This window comes from Hylobates moloch, unplaced genomic scaffold (genome assembly GCF_009828535.3).
Source record: "Hylobates moloch isolate HMO894 unplaced genomic scaffold, HMol_V3 SCAFFOLD_7, whole genome shotgun sequence".
Taxonomy (NCBI): Eukaryota; Metazoa; Chordata; class Mammalia; order Primates; family Hylobatidae; genus Hylobates; species Hylobates moloch.
In genome coordinates this window covers 66,334,495-66,350,430 of record NW_026652282.1, presented here as the reverse complement: position 1 = coordinate 66,350,430, position 15,936 = coordinate 66,334,495, and the positions used below count along the sequence as shown (strand labels likewise).

Genomic DNA, 15,936 nt, shown 5'->3' with positions numbered 1-15,936 from the left:
TACCCTGTAGGAATGGGATAGATACGGCACGTGTTAAACTTTCAGAAGGGGGAACATGCTTCACGGCTGATTGCAAATTTCTCATGCAATGTTTGTCAGAATCCGGGAGCATTTTAAACGGTCTTCTAACAATATAAGCCCCGCACTTTGGACTGGTAAGTACATTTTCATTTGGTAAATAATAATAATAATAATTTTAAACAGAAACAAGTCACGACCAAATAGGGACTCTTATCCTCCCCCAGGCATAAAACCCTTTAGCCAGCTAGCCGCCTTTCCACGGGGTAAAGTATAAACAAACAAAACCGCTTTGGTGCCGGGAGGAAAAAGGGGAAAGGAGTCGAGTCAAAACACCGTCTCTCAAGTTCCTCAGGATCAACCCGGGAGAAGGGTCCTCCACCGGAAAGGGCCGGATTGCCTTCACAGGAAGGGAAAGTCACTCCGGAGCTCGCAGACGCGAATGCCACCACAGAGTTCCAAGGCGGCTGCCAGAGCGTCGGCCGTCAGTTAGCACCTCCCCCTCCTTCCCAGAGCTGTAGCTAAGCAACCATCGGGCTCCGGGAGAGTCTAGGCTCAGCTGCAGTATTAGTGCCTCTAGCGGGGAACTATGAGCGCTGCAAAACCCTATCACCATTTTTACCCTCCCCTCTCTCCACCCCCTTTGCCCCCGCCCACCTCTTCGCCACTTCGGCTCCTCCCTCTTCTCGCTCCGTCTATTTCTCTCTCTCTCTCTCTCCGCCCCCCCCACCCCCCGCGTCTCTCTCTCTCTCTCTGTCTCTTTCCTCTCTCTCTCTTCTCACTCACTCACTCTCTCTCTCCCTCTCCCTCTCCTCTCTCTCCTTCCTCCTCCGCCTCCTCAGCTCTTGGGCTAGAATATCTATGGGTCGAAACGTGATGCGATGAATTCGAGAGAGAGCGAAACTAGGACGAGGAGTGCGGCGGAAGCGGCGGGACTCCCGGGCATGGGGGCTTCACCACAATAGAGGCAGCGCCCCCACCCGCCCCCGCCAGCCCCTCCGGAGCGAAGCCCCCAAACCCCCTCGGGAAAAGGATGGCGGCGGCACCTACCCAGATCGAAGCCGGTGGGTAGCTGTGTCGGGGGTGGGGGGTGCTAAGGGAATGGGGGCTTAGCGCGAAGGCTGTCAGTTTCTTTTGAAAAAGCTTCTATTTCTCTTCTCTACCTCCCTCTCAACCTCTTTTCCCCCCTCTTCCCCAGAGCTGTATTACCTGATCGCTAGGTTCTTGCAGTCTGGACCCTGCAACAAATCCGCTCAGGTAAGGGGAAGAAAGAGATTTGGGAGTCGTGGTGAATGGTCCCAGTGGGGAAATCGAGGCAGCGGGACGAGCAGTTCCGTTGAGGGTGAGGGAAAGGCCGGCCTTGACTAGTCAAACGGTCAGCGCCTGGGCTTTAAGTGTGGAGGGAGGAATGGGTTGATGGCCCGAGCTGCTCCTCATATCTGTGTTTCCCTTTTGCTCAGGTGCTAGTGCAGGAGCTCGAGGAGCATCAGGTACGGAGCCCCTTCGGGAAGGGTGGGGAGGGTTGAGGTGAGACTGGAGGAAGGGGAGGGCAAGTCAGGGGCGGAAGACGGGCTGGTATAGAGGCTTGGATCTGGGTACCCGTAGCTGTTGTCACCGGGGTGAATTGGCTTCTTCCCTCAAAAGGGGCAGACAACGCTGGGGTCTTAACTCGTCCCCGCTTTATGCTTGTGGGAAGCAGTTTTTCAGGATTTCCTTCTCCTCGACCCCCCTTCCCCCCATATACTCGTCTAGCTCTGAGCCAATAGCTATCAGGCCGAGAGAAATAAAGACGCTAAAGTGTTGAGGACTGGGACACAGGTTGGGTCCAGTTGATGGGGAGCGGAGGCTTTTCCTTCATCATTTGCCTCCGCTTCCCCCTTTCTTTTCGTCCGGCCCCCAGCTGATTCCGCGCCGCTTAGATTGGGAGGGGAAAGAGCACCGAAGAAGCTTCGAGGATCTGGTGAGTAAAGTTTTCATTTCAACTTAACCTAACTCTTTCACCACTCCCTCCCCACCTTGTACCCCCAACCCGCCCCCCACGTCTCAGCCGACGAGGTTCTTGAGCTCGGTGCAGAGCCAAAGAACGACTGCCCCTTCCCCCATCCCTGCTAGTCGGAAAAAGGGTACCTTGCCCTCCCCTTGGCCCTGCTTGTTTCCACCCGAAAACTTTGAAGAATGTGAGTTGATTATCAGAGGTGCCGTGTTGTGGATTATGAATATGTTACAAACATTGGGGAAGGCCCATTGTAGGCGGAAAAGGGAGAGAAACCAAGGGGTTATCTTGGGGCACGTACTAAGGTCTGACGCTGGCCAATGACAGCGTTGGTAACAGCCCGGAGTTCCGGATTAGTGGAAGAAAACTGGTTTCTGGTTGGTCCTGGCCTGAAATACGGGAACTAAGGCCAGGCTTGGTCTTTTTTTGGGGGGGCGGGGGGGCAGGGGGGAGGCGTGGGAGGAAGGGGCTCTGGAGGGGAATTGACGGACCAGGGATTAGGAAAAACGAAATAATTAAAAATAATAAGGAGCTTCAAGCCAATTTCAAATTTTGCCGGTTAGGTAATGGTCTACTGAGTAAAAGCATAATCGTTACGTATCTCCGATTTTATAAGCTCATTCAGTCATCAGTTAAGTCGCATTTGCATAGACCCGTTTTCACTAAATAGAAACTGAGTTATCACTTTTTGAGAACTGGTGAAACACGATTTGGGGTTTACAAGGAGACAACAATGGACATATTTAAAAATGGAATATACTTTAGTGAAGGACCAAAGGCATTGGTCTCTGGTGTTTCTCCTGCAAATATAATTCATAGTATAAATGTACCTTGTGTTCAGCATTGACACACAAAAACAGGTGATCCTTTTTATTTTGCGGGGGAGGTTCCCTTGTGTTAGCTGCTGCCACAGTGCATTGGAGGGTAGTGAAAGGAGAAAAGAATGATGTTACTAAAATCTAAATTCAGCTATCTTTCCTTCAAATAAGATCCAAGTGAAGGAAAATCGGACAAAGTTAAAGAAAGTTGGCGGTGTATGGTAGACTCTAAATATAAATGATTTAAAATTTGCTTGCAATAAGACTATATTTAAATTGCTTCAGTGTTCATTTTGTTATTTTTGTTTGTATTATATTACAACAGTGAGGCCACATTATGAAGTCTACCGACTGTATAGTTTTCTTATATTTTGCAAGTCACAGAAAATGGTATAATTGTGATAAGGGTAAACTCGACCATCTGTATTATTAATAGGAACAATTTCTCAGATGGAGAAAAATTAGTTTTGAAAAACTTCATGTACTGCCAGGTTAATTTGTAGTCAGTCTTTCTGTTGGACTTAAGTCTTTCCCTCCCTCTAAAAGAGGCAAAAACAACAGTGCCTACTAATATGTTTTAACACTTAATGACTGATAAAGGTTTTTATATATAGTTTTAATACTGAGGTGTATTGAAAATGTTTTCCTTTACATTTGTCCCTCTCACAGCCTATATGTGTTATTTTAAGCAAGTGGCAAAGGAGATTAAAAGGAAAAAGCTTTTTTGAAACTAACTTGACAGTGATAAAAAGGAAATGAAAATCAAAGTAATTAAAAAATAGTCTCCTCACCAAAAAAACCCCAACAACCCTGTTTACTAGACTTTTCCTCATATTGTAAAGTCATTTTTACATAATTGTGATCAGTGTCCATTTTATGCTTCATATTTTCTTAACATTTAAAAATGTGCTTGTGTATTTGAATAGTCATCATTATTTTAATGGTAAGAAAAAATTCAGTTGTATTTAAGGTACGATATGATTTGAACCAAACTTCCTGTTAAGCATTTGAGCTACTTTCAGATTTTTACTAATAACATTGCATAGTTAGGTGGTCTTTTTCTGCTTTTTACTTTCTCCCCTATCCCTTCTGTCCCCAGTTATTTTCCTGGACTTTATTCCCTAAAGTGGAGTTACCAGGTCAAAGGGTCTCATGACTTTTATAGCTCTTGTCATATATTGTTTGCTCTCCAGAAGATTGTACTAGTTTATAATGTCATCATCTAGGTATTTAGAATGAGTTTTTTAATAGTTTTAAATCATTCGGTTTCTTTAATATTTAATAGATGTCAATAGCTCCTGGTTGACTTAAGTAGCTCTTTTTTTCATTACTAGTGAGGCTTAACCTTTAAGGAATTAAAAAAATTGTTAATTCTTACATATACTCAATTTTAACATGTCTTTTAAATATTCTTTTCTGTTTTTATATTTTCTATTTTTTTTATGTACACAGAGTTTCTTCTGTTGTTTGAACATTATAGTTTAGATACCATGGTTTTCTTTTACATGTCTGTTCTCTACCTATGGACTTCTTTGTAAGAGAAGATGGGCAGGGTTGAGTGATAATTTCAACAGAAATGTAGTGGCTGAGAAGTGAATGTGCAGTGTTGGTTTGATTGCTAGATTTGTCAGTAATATTGTTGATTAAAATTATTTCACATATGACCTGATTTTGAGTGGCTGAATTGTAGAAGAGATGGGATACTTTTTCTTGGGGTAGGTGGTTTTTTTTTTTTTTTTTTTTTGAGACGGAGTCTCGCTCTATTGCCAGGCTGGAGTGCAGTGGCGGGAACTCGGCTCACTGCAACCTCTGCCTCCCAGTTTCAAGCGATTCTCCTGCTTCAGCCTCCCAAGTAGCTGGGACTACAGGCACGCGCCACCACGCCCAGCTAATTTTTGTATTTTTTAGTAGAGATGGGGTTTCGCCATGTTGGCCAGGATGGTCTCGATTTCTTGACCTCGTGATCCGTAAACCTCGGCCTCCCAAAGTGCTGGGATTACAGGCGTGAGCCACTGCACCCGGTCTGGGGTAGGTATTTTTTAAATTGCCATTGGAATGATGGATTTATAAAGTGTGGTCTTTGATTTAGCTGCATGTTTTGGATTGAAATTTAGGGCATAGTATTAATAAATAGTATCATCTTGATTTACCTGGAATATTACATTATATAGCAGTATTACAAACTTAAGGTGTATTGGAGTATGAAAAGGAAACAGTACAAATGTACAATGAAGGGTTAACTAGGATATCAACATAGTAAACTGGGGTTGCATGGCCACGTATACTGCATATATGAGACAAAAATCCTGCCTTTTTGTTCATATGTATACTTTCATTTGAACTGATTGTCATTAATGCTTAATTTATCCAGAATAATATCAAGGTAATGATAAATTGAATTTCTTCAACATTTCATTACTACTGTTAGTAGTAGTAATGAAATCCTTACCTTCTGTTTTCTGAAACAATCATCTGATTCAGTGTTTATACTAAATTACGTATTCTAGAAATCCTTGCCTTCTGTTTTCTGAAGCGGTCATCTGATTTAGTGTTTAGTGTTTTACTTGTAATTTTGAACACAAGGGAAGGTGCTTTTTTTTTTTTAAAGCTGCTGGCAGTTAAGTATTGACGTATCCTGATCTGAAATGTCGTTTAAAAAAGAATCTGTACATGAAGCTTCTTGGTCAGTTTATATTGAACTGTAAGGTTTTTGAATATGGCATTTAAAATATAACACTCTAAATTTTCCAGAATTTTAAGTAATGATAGAGGGAAAATTTTGAAGTTGTGATTGTTTCTGAATTTTGATCTGGGCACTTCATTTTCTGCTTCCTAGTTGGCTGTTACTGACCACATAATAGAATTAGATTTGCTTCTTGCAATTCATCTTAAGGTAGATAATTTAAATAATACAGACGTCCTTTCATTTGTGGTGACCCTATTGAGTTGTTGGCTAATTTATTGCTTCCTCCTTGGAACTTTATTGGGGACAACAGAGTAATCAAGGTTGTGTGTGTTTAAATGAACGGTTCTTGTTAATCTGTAAGTTTTATATATTGAAATGGTGATTTGGAAACTTTTTAAAAACCACATTTTAAGATTTTTAAATCATTTTTAGGAGTCTCCTATTATAAGACTGAACCAGGGCCTGGTGTGGTGGCTCATGCCTGTAATCCCAGCACTTTGAGAGGCTGAGGCAGGCAGATCACTTGAGGTCAGGAGTTCAAGACCAGCCTGGCCAACATGGCGAAAACCCGTTTCTACTAAAAATACAAACATTAGCCGAGTGTGGTAGCTCATGCCTATAATTCCAGCTACTCAGGAGGCTGAGGCATGAGAATTGCTTGAGCCCTGGAAGCAGAGGTTGCAGTGAGCTGGAATCGCACCACTGCACTCCAGCCTGGGTGACTGAGTGAGACTCTGTCTCAAAAAAAAAAAAAAAAAAAGACTGAACCAAAGTTATAAATATGTTTAGGTGTGGTATATAGTTTTACATTTATTTCGCATTTTCATCTATAAAACTGAAAGCACCAGTTAGTGCTTACATTTGGAATGACATAGAATTACCCTCATTTTATATGCAAAATACTAGAAGTAATTTTATGCTTTTTATGAAAAACTTTTATAAAGATTATATTTGTTATTGTCCTTAAAAAATATACATACATCTATGATTATATGTTGTTATAAGAACTTGCATCTGCATATAACACATTCAAGTTTAAAAGTGTTTTCACATTATCTCATTTGATCCTCACCAACTACTTTAAAACACTGTATTTAAATTCCAGACATACCTGTATTCTTTTCTTAACCAGCTGTTGTTCTCCAATTACTAATAATAGCTTAAGTTGTCAATTAGAACAGCAGAATAATCTTTGAGTGCTGGTAGCATAGTTATTGCATCTCTATAAGTGTGGAAGCAGTTTAAGCATGTGTGATTTATTAACTGCCATGTGGACATAGTCATAGTTAGGAAGAACAGGATGCATCATGGGATATCAAAAAGCATGCTCTGCTCAACCCCAGTGCAGTGTATTGTGCATATAATGCTAACTGATAGGTATTATGACAGAGAGAGGTCAATATCTGGAAATTGGTATTCCTGACTACTCCTGACTACTGACTTGCTTGAGCCACCACGTGCTCTCTGAAGTATGTTGGCTTTAGCTGTTTGTCTAGATTGATCCTTGGCATTTTTTTTTTCCACATATGGGCTCTAAGGAATGTACTTTCAATGATTTAAAATCCTTTTGGAGATTTATCATTAATCTTAGGATAACTGGTATCTCAGTACAAATGAGATATTGTGAAAGTGAAGAGAGCTGGTGTTAGGGACTAATACTTTGGATTCACTGAATTTGCCTTAATGAAATTTTGTCCTGAGCATCTTTGTCACATTTGAATATTAGTTTTAGTTCCTCTGTTTTAGTTTTTGTTTTACTACTGATGTTGATTACTGATTGATTAATAAACACTTTCCTTTTGGTAGGCAGTAAAATGGTATTCTAAAAAGGTAGTTTAGTGTTTGTGTCATAATTTAGAGATGCCCTTGCTTGACATTTCTTTTTTTTTTTTTTTTTTTTTTTTTTTTGAGACTGAGTCTTGCGCTGTCGTCCAGGCTGGAAGGCAGTGGCACGATCTCAGCTCACTGCAAGCTCCGCCTCCCGGGTTCATGCCATTCTCCTGCCTCAGCCTCCCAAGTAGCTGGGACTAGAGGCACCCGCCGCCACGCCCAGCTAATTTTTTGTATTTTTAGTAGAGACGGGGTTTCTCCGTGTTAGCCAGGATGGTCTCAATCTCCTGACCTCGTAATCCGCCTGCCTCGGCCTCCCAAAGTGCTGGGATTACAGGCGTGAGCCACCGCGCCCGGCCTGCTTGACATTTCTTACATGGGATTTTGTGAGTAGTAGAAAAGACCCTAAAATGTAGTATGGAATATAACCTTTACTTGTTGAGTGACCCTAGGGAAATTACTTAAGCTCTCAGAGATTGAAATTCCTCAATTATAAAATGAAAATTTCCCATTTGTTGTGGGGAACAAGTGAGTTAAATGTGAAAGAATGCATTTTGTTAATTGTAAAATGCTGTGCAAATGAATTGTTCGCTACATTTTAAAATTAGGATAGAGAGACCAAACGGCCAGCATGGAAATCTGGAGAACTATGACCCTAGATGTTATATTTTCTTAGTCGATGAGATATCACCCCCTAATTTTCTTAATTTTTTAAAATTTATTTTTATTTTTTTAAGATGGAGTCTTGCTCTGTCGCCCAGGCTGGAGTGCAGTGGCACGATCTTGGCTCACTGCAACCTCTGCCTCCCAGGTACAAGTGATTCTCCTTCCTCAGCCTCCCAAGTAGCTGGGATTATAGGCATGCGCCACCAGGCCTGGGTAATTTTTGTATTTTCGGTAGAGGTGGAGTTTCACCGTGTTGGCCAAGGCTGGTCTTGAACGCCTGACCTCCAGTGATCCGCCCACCTCGACCTCCTAAAGTGTTGGGATTACAGGCGTGAGCCACCATTCCTGGCCCTTAATATTTTTATAAAGTAAGAGGCATATAAAACAGTACTATAAAAAAAGAATATTTCAAATGTTAGTGTCAGAATTGAACTCAGAATGAGTGAGCTGTGTCTGTGTTAACACAAACATGAATGTATGTCAAAAGATATTTAGTGTAATATGCATTTTTTATGAATGCCAGTGTAACACTGGTGTAGTATTCACTTTTTTTTAACAAATGGGAAGTTTATTGTGAGTCATATGTTTTATTGCAGGGATTCTCAACCCTTCTGATTGTATCCTGAATTTATTTTCTATATATTATTGAGATTTATTTACTTAATTATTTGAGACAGAGTTTCGCTCTGTGACCCAGGCTGGAGTGAAGTGGCACTCACTGCAACCTCCACTTCCCAGGCTCAAGCCATTCTCCTGCCCTAGCTTCCAGAGTAGCTGGGATTACAGGCATGCACCACCATGCCCACGTAATTTTTTGTATTTTTAGTAGACGTGGGGTTTCACCATGTTGGTCAGGCTGGTCTTGAATTCCTGACTTCAAGTGATCAGCCCACCTACGCCTTCCAAAGTGTTGGGATTACAGGTGTGAGCCACCACACCTGGCCTATTTTCTCGTATTTTAAGTTACCCTGTTTAAAATGTTTTCTCGGCCGGGCGCGGTTGCTCACGCTTGTAATCTCAGCACTTTGGGAGGCCTAGGTGGGTGGATCATGAGGTCAAGAGTTCAAGACCAGCCTGGCCAAGATGGTGAAACCCTGTCTCTACTAAAAATACAAAAAATTAGCCAGGCGTGGTGGCAGGCGCCTGTAATCCCAGCTACTCCAGAGGCTGAGGCAGGAGAATCCATTGAATTTGGAGGGTGGAGGTTGCAGTGAGCTGAGATCTCGCCACTGCCCTCCAGCCTGGGTGACAGAGTGAGACTCTGTCTCAAAAACAAAACAAAACAAAACAAACAAAAAAAACCGATGTTTTCTCATGCCCTTTAGTATTCGCCATTGTGTTTTATAGTTAGCTGGGTCTCAATTATTTGTTCAGTTTTCTTAACTTTTGTTAGAAGCATGATATATATATATATATTTGGTTTATTTTATCTGCTAGTTGGTATTGAGTTCTTTTGTTGGACCTTTCTCTACTGAGTACCTACTAGAATGTGGGTGGGTCCCCTGTCCTTGTCTTAATTTCATCTGCCCTCAGGTTATAGTGCTTTTTAGTGCTTTCTTGAGGCAGTATAAGCCAGAGAATACTTGACCCTAGGAGGGTCGCTTCTGGTTGTCTCTTTCTTGAGGAAATCTTAAAACTAATAAAAAGAAAAAGAAATGCTATGCATAATGATTAGCATTTTCAAAGGTGAGTGATAGGAAGTTTTAACATTTTGTAACTGCAACTAGAGAAAGGCCTGCCTGCTGTCTTTTTTTTTTTTCCCTGCCCAGTTTTTCACTTCTCTTTCAAATTCAGCAACCATTAAAATACAGCATTTGATTTAGGTTATTGTAGACATCAAAAAGAGAAAACCCAGTTAATTTTTTATGTTTTCTTTTATGTTCAAAGAGAAAAACCAGTTAATTTATGTTTTCTTCCAGTCCTTTTTTTTTTTTTTTTTACAAGTATTTGTATTTGTATTTTTTTTTTTGAGACAGCATCTCACTCTGTTACCCAGGCTGGAGTGCAGTGGCTCAATCATGGCTCACTGCAGCCTCCACCTCCTGGGCTCAATCGATCCTCCTATCTCAGCCTCTGAGTAGCTGGGACTACAGGCATGCACCATCATGTCTGGCTAATAATTTTATTTTTTGTGAAGACGGGGTCTCACTTTTTTTTGCCCAGGCTGGTCTTGATTTCTTGGGCTCAAGCGATCCTCCTGGGATTGCAGACCTGAGCCACTGTACCCTGGGGTTTTTCATTAAAACAAACAAAAAAAAAGCCCTTCTTAATGAGGAGATATTATGCGCTAATTATCATGCAAAATTTTATTGGGTTGGGGTGCCTTTCTCTTTGCTTGGAATGCCTTCCTTTCCCTTTCTGTCTTATGAACTTTTCATATATTTTTCAAGGGTGAAACTGGACATGAACCCTTAAACCTCCAGGCAAAATTAGGTGTACCTTACTTCTTTGCTTCCTTAGTTCTCTGTACTGACCTCTGGGCACTTGCAGCTTAATTTGTTTCTATTTACTGTTTTGTTTGCTCCTCTAAGACTATGGGTTCCCTTAGGGCAGCAATTTAATCTTCTTTCCATTGCTTTCCTATACTTTAAATGGCTGAATGAATGCATGAGTGGATGACTGTCTTTGTCCTAACCAAACTTTAGGAGATAGTTATCATTACTGTTTTACAGATGAGGAAGTTCAGGCTCAGAGAGGCTAAGAAACTTTGCCTAAGGTCATATAAGTAGTAACTGGGGATGCTGCAGAGATTCAAATCAGTCCCTCTGCTGGATCATACTGCCAGAAAAGAGTAACAGCTAGTAAATTTTAGAGCCTGAATAATCCAGGCTCTCAGACTTCAAAGTACCCTGTTATCTCTGTAGTACACTTACATTGATGTAAAGCTTTGCTGTATTTTTCAAAATCCATTTTGTTTTCTGTCCCTAAAGAGCAAAAGATTACATGACTAACTTTTGTATATGCCTGTTCTGTCCTCTAAATCAATCAATCAATCAATCAATCCCAGGCAAAATGTTACATTTTACTTTTTGAGCATGCAATCCCAGTTTGCTTCTTCATTTAACTTCTGTAGCCATGGTCTTGGAAAACAAGTAGCATATTCTCTGCTGTATTTGTTTTTTAGAGTTACTTGTCTGATACTATTATTTTTAAAAGCCAGGGTAAACAAGTATTTTTGGTGTTTGAAACTTAGTATTTCGAATGTAGCTCCTGGTGCAGTCCTGGCCTCCTGAGATTCGCTACCTTTTACATTTTATTCAGTGCCCGGCTGGATTTCTTTTAACTAATTATGATGAATAGTGTCATCTCCGTGGGTTTTCTAGTTTTCTCAGTTGTCATAATGATTCTGAAGTATGGTAATTCAGTTATTAGATTTGCTCTTTAGGTCAGCCAGTCTAACTATCAAGAAGGTTTATAATCTAGGGTTAATTTAATGTCTTTCAGTTTATTCAGATTTACAGTTTTCATTGCTTTGCAGCTTTGTGTTAATGATTTCTATCATTATAATTTTTCAACTGCCTTAAGAGGACAGTAGTAGAAAGAGCAGTGGGCAGAGAAACCCAGATTCCTGTCTTGTTTTATTGTAACAATTGGACAAGGCACTTTACTTCTGGATCTGTTTTCTCTTCTGTAAGGTGTGGGGTTAGGTTGATTATACATAGGGATCCTTACGTTTCAGAGATTCCATAATTTAACTTTTAGAGCTGTTTTATAGAATAATATAGAAGTTTGAATTATACTCTTAACAAAAACCTTTTTTGGTAGAGATGGAGGTCTCACTATGTTGCCCAGGATGGTGTTGAGCTCCTGGCCTCAAGTGATCCTCCCGCCTCTGTCTCTCAAGTGCTGAGATTACAGGCGTGAGCCACCACACCTGGCCTCGTATTATACTTTTTTTTTTTTTTTCCGTATTATACACTTAAACTTTGTTTATAGAGAATGTTTTTCTTCTGCAGGCCTCAGAGCACTTAACTGTTCCGAGTCAGCCATTATATTCCAGAGAGATAAATGTAGTTAAATGACTGAAATTAGAATGTTTGAGTTTTAAACAAAAAGAGTGGTTTATAATATTAAGACATGAATTTTATAGGCTATAACAATATAGATTTATTTAAAAATGTAAAAAAAAACTATTCAGGGTAGGTAAGAGTTCTTATTCTGAAAAGATCACCTTTAAAAAGTTCCAGCTTTAATGAAAAGCAAATAGATTCAAGTAAGCAGTTAACTACCCTTATAAGACCTAAAGTTTGATTTAGAAGAAACATTTTAAGAACTATATCGATATAGTTTGGAAGCCTGCTAATGTGGTTTGAAGGAGAAACTAGCATGTTTAAACTCAAAAGATTGTTATTGCCATTATTTTGATCGAATCTGTTTCTCTAGTGTTACAATCATATTTTATTTATTTATTTGTTTATTTAATTAATTTTTTGAGGTGGAGTCTCGCTCTGTCGCCCAGTCTGGAGTGCAGTGGCGTGATCTCGGCTCACTGCAACCTCTGCCTCCCGGGTTCAAGTGATTCTCCTGCCTCAGCCTCCCGAGGAGCTGGGACTGCAGGCGCCCACAGCCATGCCCAGCTAATTTTTTGTATTTTTAGTAGAGACGGGGTTTCACCGTGTTTGCCAGGATGGTCTCGATCTTCTGACCCCGTGATCCACCCGCCTCGGTCTCCCAAAGTGCTGAGATGACAGGCGTGAGCCACCGCACCTGGCCATATAATCAAATTTTTATTGATTTTAGAGAAAAGGACTTTTTCAATGTAACTGCTTAGAAATCGAGCAATTTTCTATTGTATAGAGTGAAAGTCAAACTTGTTTATTGTACAAGTCTTTAAAGGGATAGTTAGGAGTAAGTTGTATTTGCTGAATATATGGACCTCATTTGTAACCATTAATGATTCTGTATTTTTGAATTATTACTGAGTAATTGATAAAACTTTTTATATAATTAGCTGAAAACCAAACATCATTGTTTCTATAAAATGAAATAGCCAGGGAGCTTAAGATATCAGTTTAAGATGTAACTCCAACAAATTTTCTTTTCTATAGGAGGGTAACTCTAAAAATTCTAATTATAGAACTCCCATTTTCTGGATTGTATATGCTAAATATGTTGTATTTCTAGGGTAGTTAAGTGAAGTTTTTATGTAACAACTGAATATCTTGAGTTGGTCCAGAGGATTAAAAAAAATAATTACCAGTAAAGATGTCAACAATTACTCTATGTAAAAGCCCTCTTACAGCATTTACTTGATGAAAAAATAATGGCTGATAGCAGAAGCCCAGTTTATCTAAGACAGTTTTGGGAAAAAAGGCATAAGCTGTTATAGTTGTTAATATGCAGCACCTTAAGACTTTTTTTCCAGATACATATTTTAAGGGTACTGATTATATTTGCATGTAGTCATATTTAGGAAATGCCTTAATGTGCGGGGTATGAATTATAAACTAGGATTTTAGGATATCACTCTGTAGATAATAGGAAATGACTTATTCTTATTTTTATTTTTATTTTTTGTAGAGATGAGGGTGGTGCTATGTTTACCAGGCTAGTCTCGAACTCTTAGCTTCAAGCAATCCTCCCTCCTTGGCCTCCCAAAGTATTGGGATTACAGGCATGAGCCATCGTTCCCAGCCATGAAGTATTTTTTAGATTGAATCATCAGCTGCATTGACTTTAATATTACCTCTATATTTTTCTGAAACATAGCTCTGTATAGTTGTTTGCTTGGAAGAAAAACTAAAGATATGAGAATTAATGGAAACAATTTACTTAATCCTCTGTCCTGATGCATAAACTAAACCCTGGAGATGCAAATCTGAAATAATCTGATTACCATTCTTCGGGAGCATCATGACAGTTGCACAGGCTTCAATTATTTTGGTAGATTCAAATTGTTTTTTGAAGGAACTTACCAAAGATATATAGCAGAATATAATTTAAAACAGAAATAATCACAGGTGATTCACTTATGTTACCAGAATTCTGAATACATGTTGGACTGTGGTTCTTTGACCTGTGTTTCCTAGGAAAACAAAAAAGGCAACCTGATACGAGAATTTGAGATTTTTCCTCCAGGAATTCTTACAATAACATTGATTAGGTCGGGCGCGGTGGCTCATGCCTGTAATCCCAGCACTTTGGGAGGCTGAGGCGGGTGGATCACGAGGTCAGGAGTTCGAGACCAGCCTGGCCAACGTGGTGAAACCCCGTCTCTACTAAAAATACAGAAATTAGCTGGACATGGTGGCTTGCGCCTGTAATCCCAGCTACTCGGGAGGCTGAGGCAAGGAGAATCAGTTGAACCCAGGAGGCGGAGGTTGCCGTGAGCCAAGATCGTGAGCCAAGATCGTGCCACTGCATTCCAGCCTGGGTGACAGAGCGAGATTCTGACTCAAAAAAACAAAAACAAAAACATTGATTATAGTTAGACTTTACTTTGATTTTTATTCATTTATTCAACAAATATTTATTTAGTCCTGCTTTATGCCCAGCACTTTTGGGTGCTAGGAATACAGCATTGAAGAAAACACACAAAATATCTTCTCTCATGGTGATCACCAGAGATGATTTAGAAAATTATTCTTTTGTGTTTTATTGTTGTTCTTTGTTTTTGGAGACAGGGTCACCCAGGGGCTGGAGTGCAGTGACATGAACACAGTTCACTGCAGCCTTGACCTCGTGGGCTCAAGCAATCCTCCCATTGCAATCTCCCGAGTAGCTGGGACTACAGGCATGCCACCATGCCCGGCTAACTTTTTTTGTTGTTGTTCTTTTTTTTTTCACTTATTTTCATTCAGAGCCATAATTTTTACATTTTTTTGTAGGGATGAGATCTCACTATGTTGCCCGTGCTGATCTCGAACTGCAGGGCTCAAGTGATTCTCCTACCTTTGCCTCCCAAAGTGCTGGGATTACAGGCATGAGCTACCGTTCCCAGCCTATTGTTGTTCTTGATTGACCTGGTGGTAATACTATTGATGTGTGTCCTATTCAATGGCATATATATACACACACACATATATGTGTATGTATACATACATATACATATATACACATACATGTATAGATACACGTAGGTATCTATACATATAAACATGCGTATACATGTATATATACATATATGTGTATATATGCCATGGAATATATATACATATATGTATATATGTGTGTATACACGTGTGTGTGTGTGTGTGTGTGTACACAATTATAGCACTTATAAAAATTGACATTATAGCCAGAAGTAGATTTTAGGACCTATTTCAAGATGAGGATGTAGATGTTCACTTTATCTAAAGATTTTTAATATTCTGGTTTTTCTTTTTACTGTTTTAACAAGTATTTATGAAACACCTCAGGGATTTGTACATTAGCTTAGATTAAAAATGTAACACGATTTTTGTTGTTTTATAGTTTCATTCTTATCTATATATGGTATCTAATGTCCAGAATTTTACTTCTTTTTTTAAAAACAAGTTTTTGTTTCAAGGAATTTTGGCTACATAGCTGAGTTATTTAAAGCATAGTATTTATAACATTGTTAGTTTTATACCCTTTTGGAAACAAATTAACTTTAATAGGAAAAATAGTTTTGCTTTATTGGTTGTTGGTTTGGTGCAAGTAATACCTTTCACTTGTATTCTTATCATTTGTATAGAATCTAGGTCTTCTGATTTTGGATCAGTTCGTCACTACTGAATGAATCAAGTAATAGAGAGTTTACTCATTACCTGTGTGCTTTTTTGATTTTGGCATGTTAGTTGCTTTGTAATACTTATTTCATAAGATTTAACAGCTAAGCAAATGACTTGATCAAGACATTTAAATGTATATTAGAGTGCCATGCCATGTAAATGTTGTCATATCATTTAAATGTGCTTATTTTGTGACTGTTTCTTAAATTTGGTCAATTATTAAATATTTAA

The 15,936-nt window shown here is 39.6% G+C and overlaps 1 protein-coding gene across 1 annotated transcript in view; it reads left to right on the top strand.

Moving 5' to 3' along the window:
• The first annotated feature begins 763 nt into the window (after window positions 1-763).
• Window positions 764-15,936, top strand: part of LOC116811833 (bromodomain and WD repeat-containing protein 3) — a 148,771-nt gene continuing 133,598 nt past the window's right edge. The window contains exons 1-4 of the mRNA XM_032757227.2: window positions 764-1,082; window positions 1,217-1,275; window positions 1,479-1,508; window positions 1,919-1,978. Of these exons, the coding sequence (XP_032613118.2) occupies window positions 1,052-1,082; window positions 1,217-1,275; window positions 1,479-1,508; window positions 1,919-1,978 (180 nt within the window). The 5' untranslated portion in view covers window positions 764-1,051. The remainder of the gene's footprint in view (window positions 1,083-1,216; window positions 1,276-1,478; window positions 1,509-1,918; window positions 1,979-15,936) is intronic.